Below are 1,207 nucleotides of genomic sequence, written 5' to 3' on the forward strand. Positions count from 1 at the left end.
ATAAACCTGATGAAGTTCCTGCTCCTCAAATATCAGGCCGAGGAGCTGACCTCCCAGGCAGAAATGCTGAAGAAGGTCCTCAGGGATAACCAGGAGCACTTCTTGGAGGTCTTCAGCCAAGCCTCCGAGAGCCTGCAGCTGGTCTGTGGTGTGGAGGTGAGGGAGGTAGACCCTAGGGAGCACATCTACATCATGGTCCCCACCCTGGGCCTCACCTGCGATGCAATGCAGAGCGGTGGGCAGGGCCTGCCTAAGGCCAGCCTCCTGGTGCTGGTCCTCAGCCTGAAGAGGAAGTCTGGGGAACATTCAGCAAATGAGGATGTTTGTCAGGAGGGAGTACTGTGTTTTGGGGAACCCAGAGAGCTGCTGACCCAAGTGTGGGTGCATGAGGGGTACCTGGAGTACTGGCAGGTGTCTGACAACGACCCTGCTTGCTTCGAGTTCCTGTGTGGTCACCAGGCCTGTACAGAGACCAGCAAGTAGGAAGTCATGGAGTATCCACTCAGAATCAACCAATGGTTTTGCATGGCCTTCCCAGCCCCGTCTGCAGAGGCTGTGAGGAAGGAGGAAGAGGAGCCCTGACCCAGAGAAGCAGCCAAGCTGATCCTTACCTCTGTGATTGAAGAGGGAGTGGTCAGCCTTCTCAGTAGTGATGGCCTGGGCCACTTGGGGGAACCTGGGGTGTAGCATCTTTCTGTTCCTTTTCTCTGTGATGACATGGAAATTCATCTCTGTTTTTTAAAGGAATTATTCAAGTGTGTTTTTTCAGCTTAAGCCTTAATAAACTTCAGTATCTAACTTTGTGAATGACATCGATCACACATGTATTTGTACTTAACCAGTTAAAGGACCAGAGTTTTGCTGTTTTGTAAAAGAGATTGGGAACTCTCCCATTTTATTTTGTGACCATGAGCAAGATCACATGGAATTGGAATTACAACTATTTTGGATATGTGAACTTAGCAGTATATAGTTGGTGGAAGAATTGGAAAATAAAAAAAAGATTGTAGTGAATTCTCCCTTCTTATAGGTTTTTTGACTGTCCTTTTCTACAGCTAATCCATATCTGTTTACTCGGATTTTGCCAGGTTATTATTTAAGAAAGTAGGAGAAAATTGATGAGATTAATAGCCCGCCTTCTCACTGGTTCATTTAGTCCACAGAACTTCACGGAGCCTCTGCTCTGTGGAAGGCCCTGTGTTAGCAG

General features: G+C 47.6%; 1 protein-coding gene across 1 annotated transcript; it reads left to right on the forward strand.

The window, feature by feature from the left end:
* On the forward strand, positions 1–582 carry LOC104982270 (melanoma-associated antigen 1-like; the record flags this gene model as incomplete). The annotated part of the gene is given in 1 exon segment (XM_010831615.1): positions 1–582. A coding segment is annotated over 1 exon segment (582 nt), but the record flags the coding sequence as incomplete, so codon positions are not given.
* Positions 583–1,207: the final 625 nt, after the last annotated feature.

The sequence above is a fragment of the Bison bison genome, unplaced genomic scaffold, assembly GCF_000754665.1.
Source record: "Bison bison bison isolate TAMUID 2011002044 unplaced genomic scaffold, Bison_UMD1.0 scf7180017864529, whole genome shotgun sequence".
NCBI classification, from domain to species: Eukaryota; Metazoa; Chordata; class Mammalia; order Artiodactyla; family Bovidae; genus Bison; species Bison bison.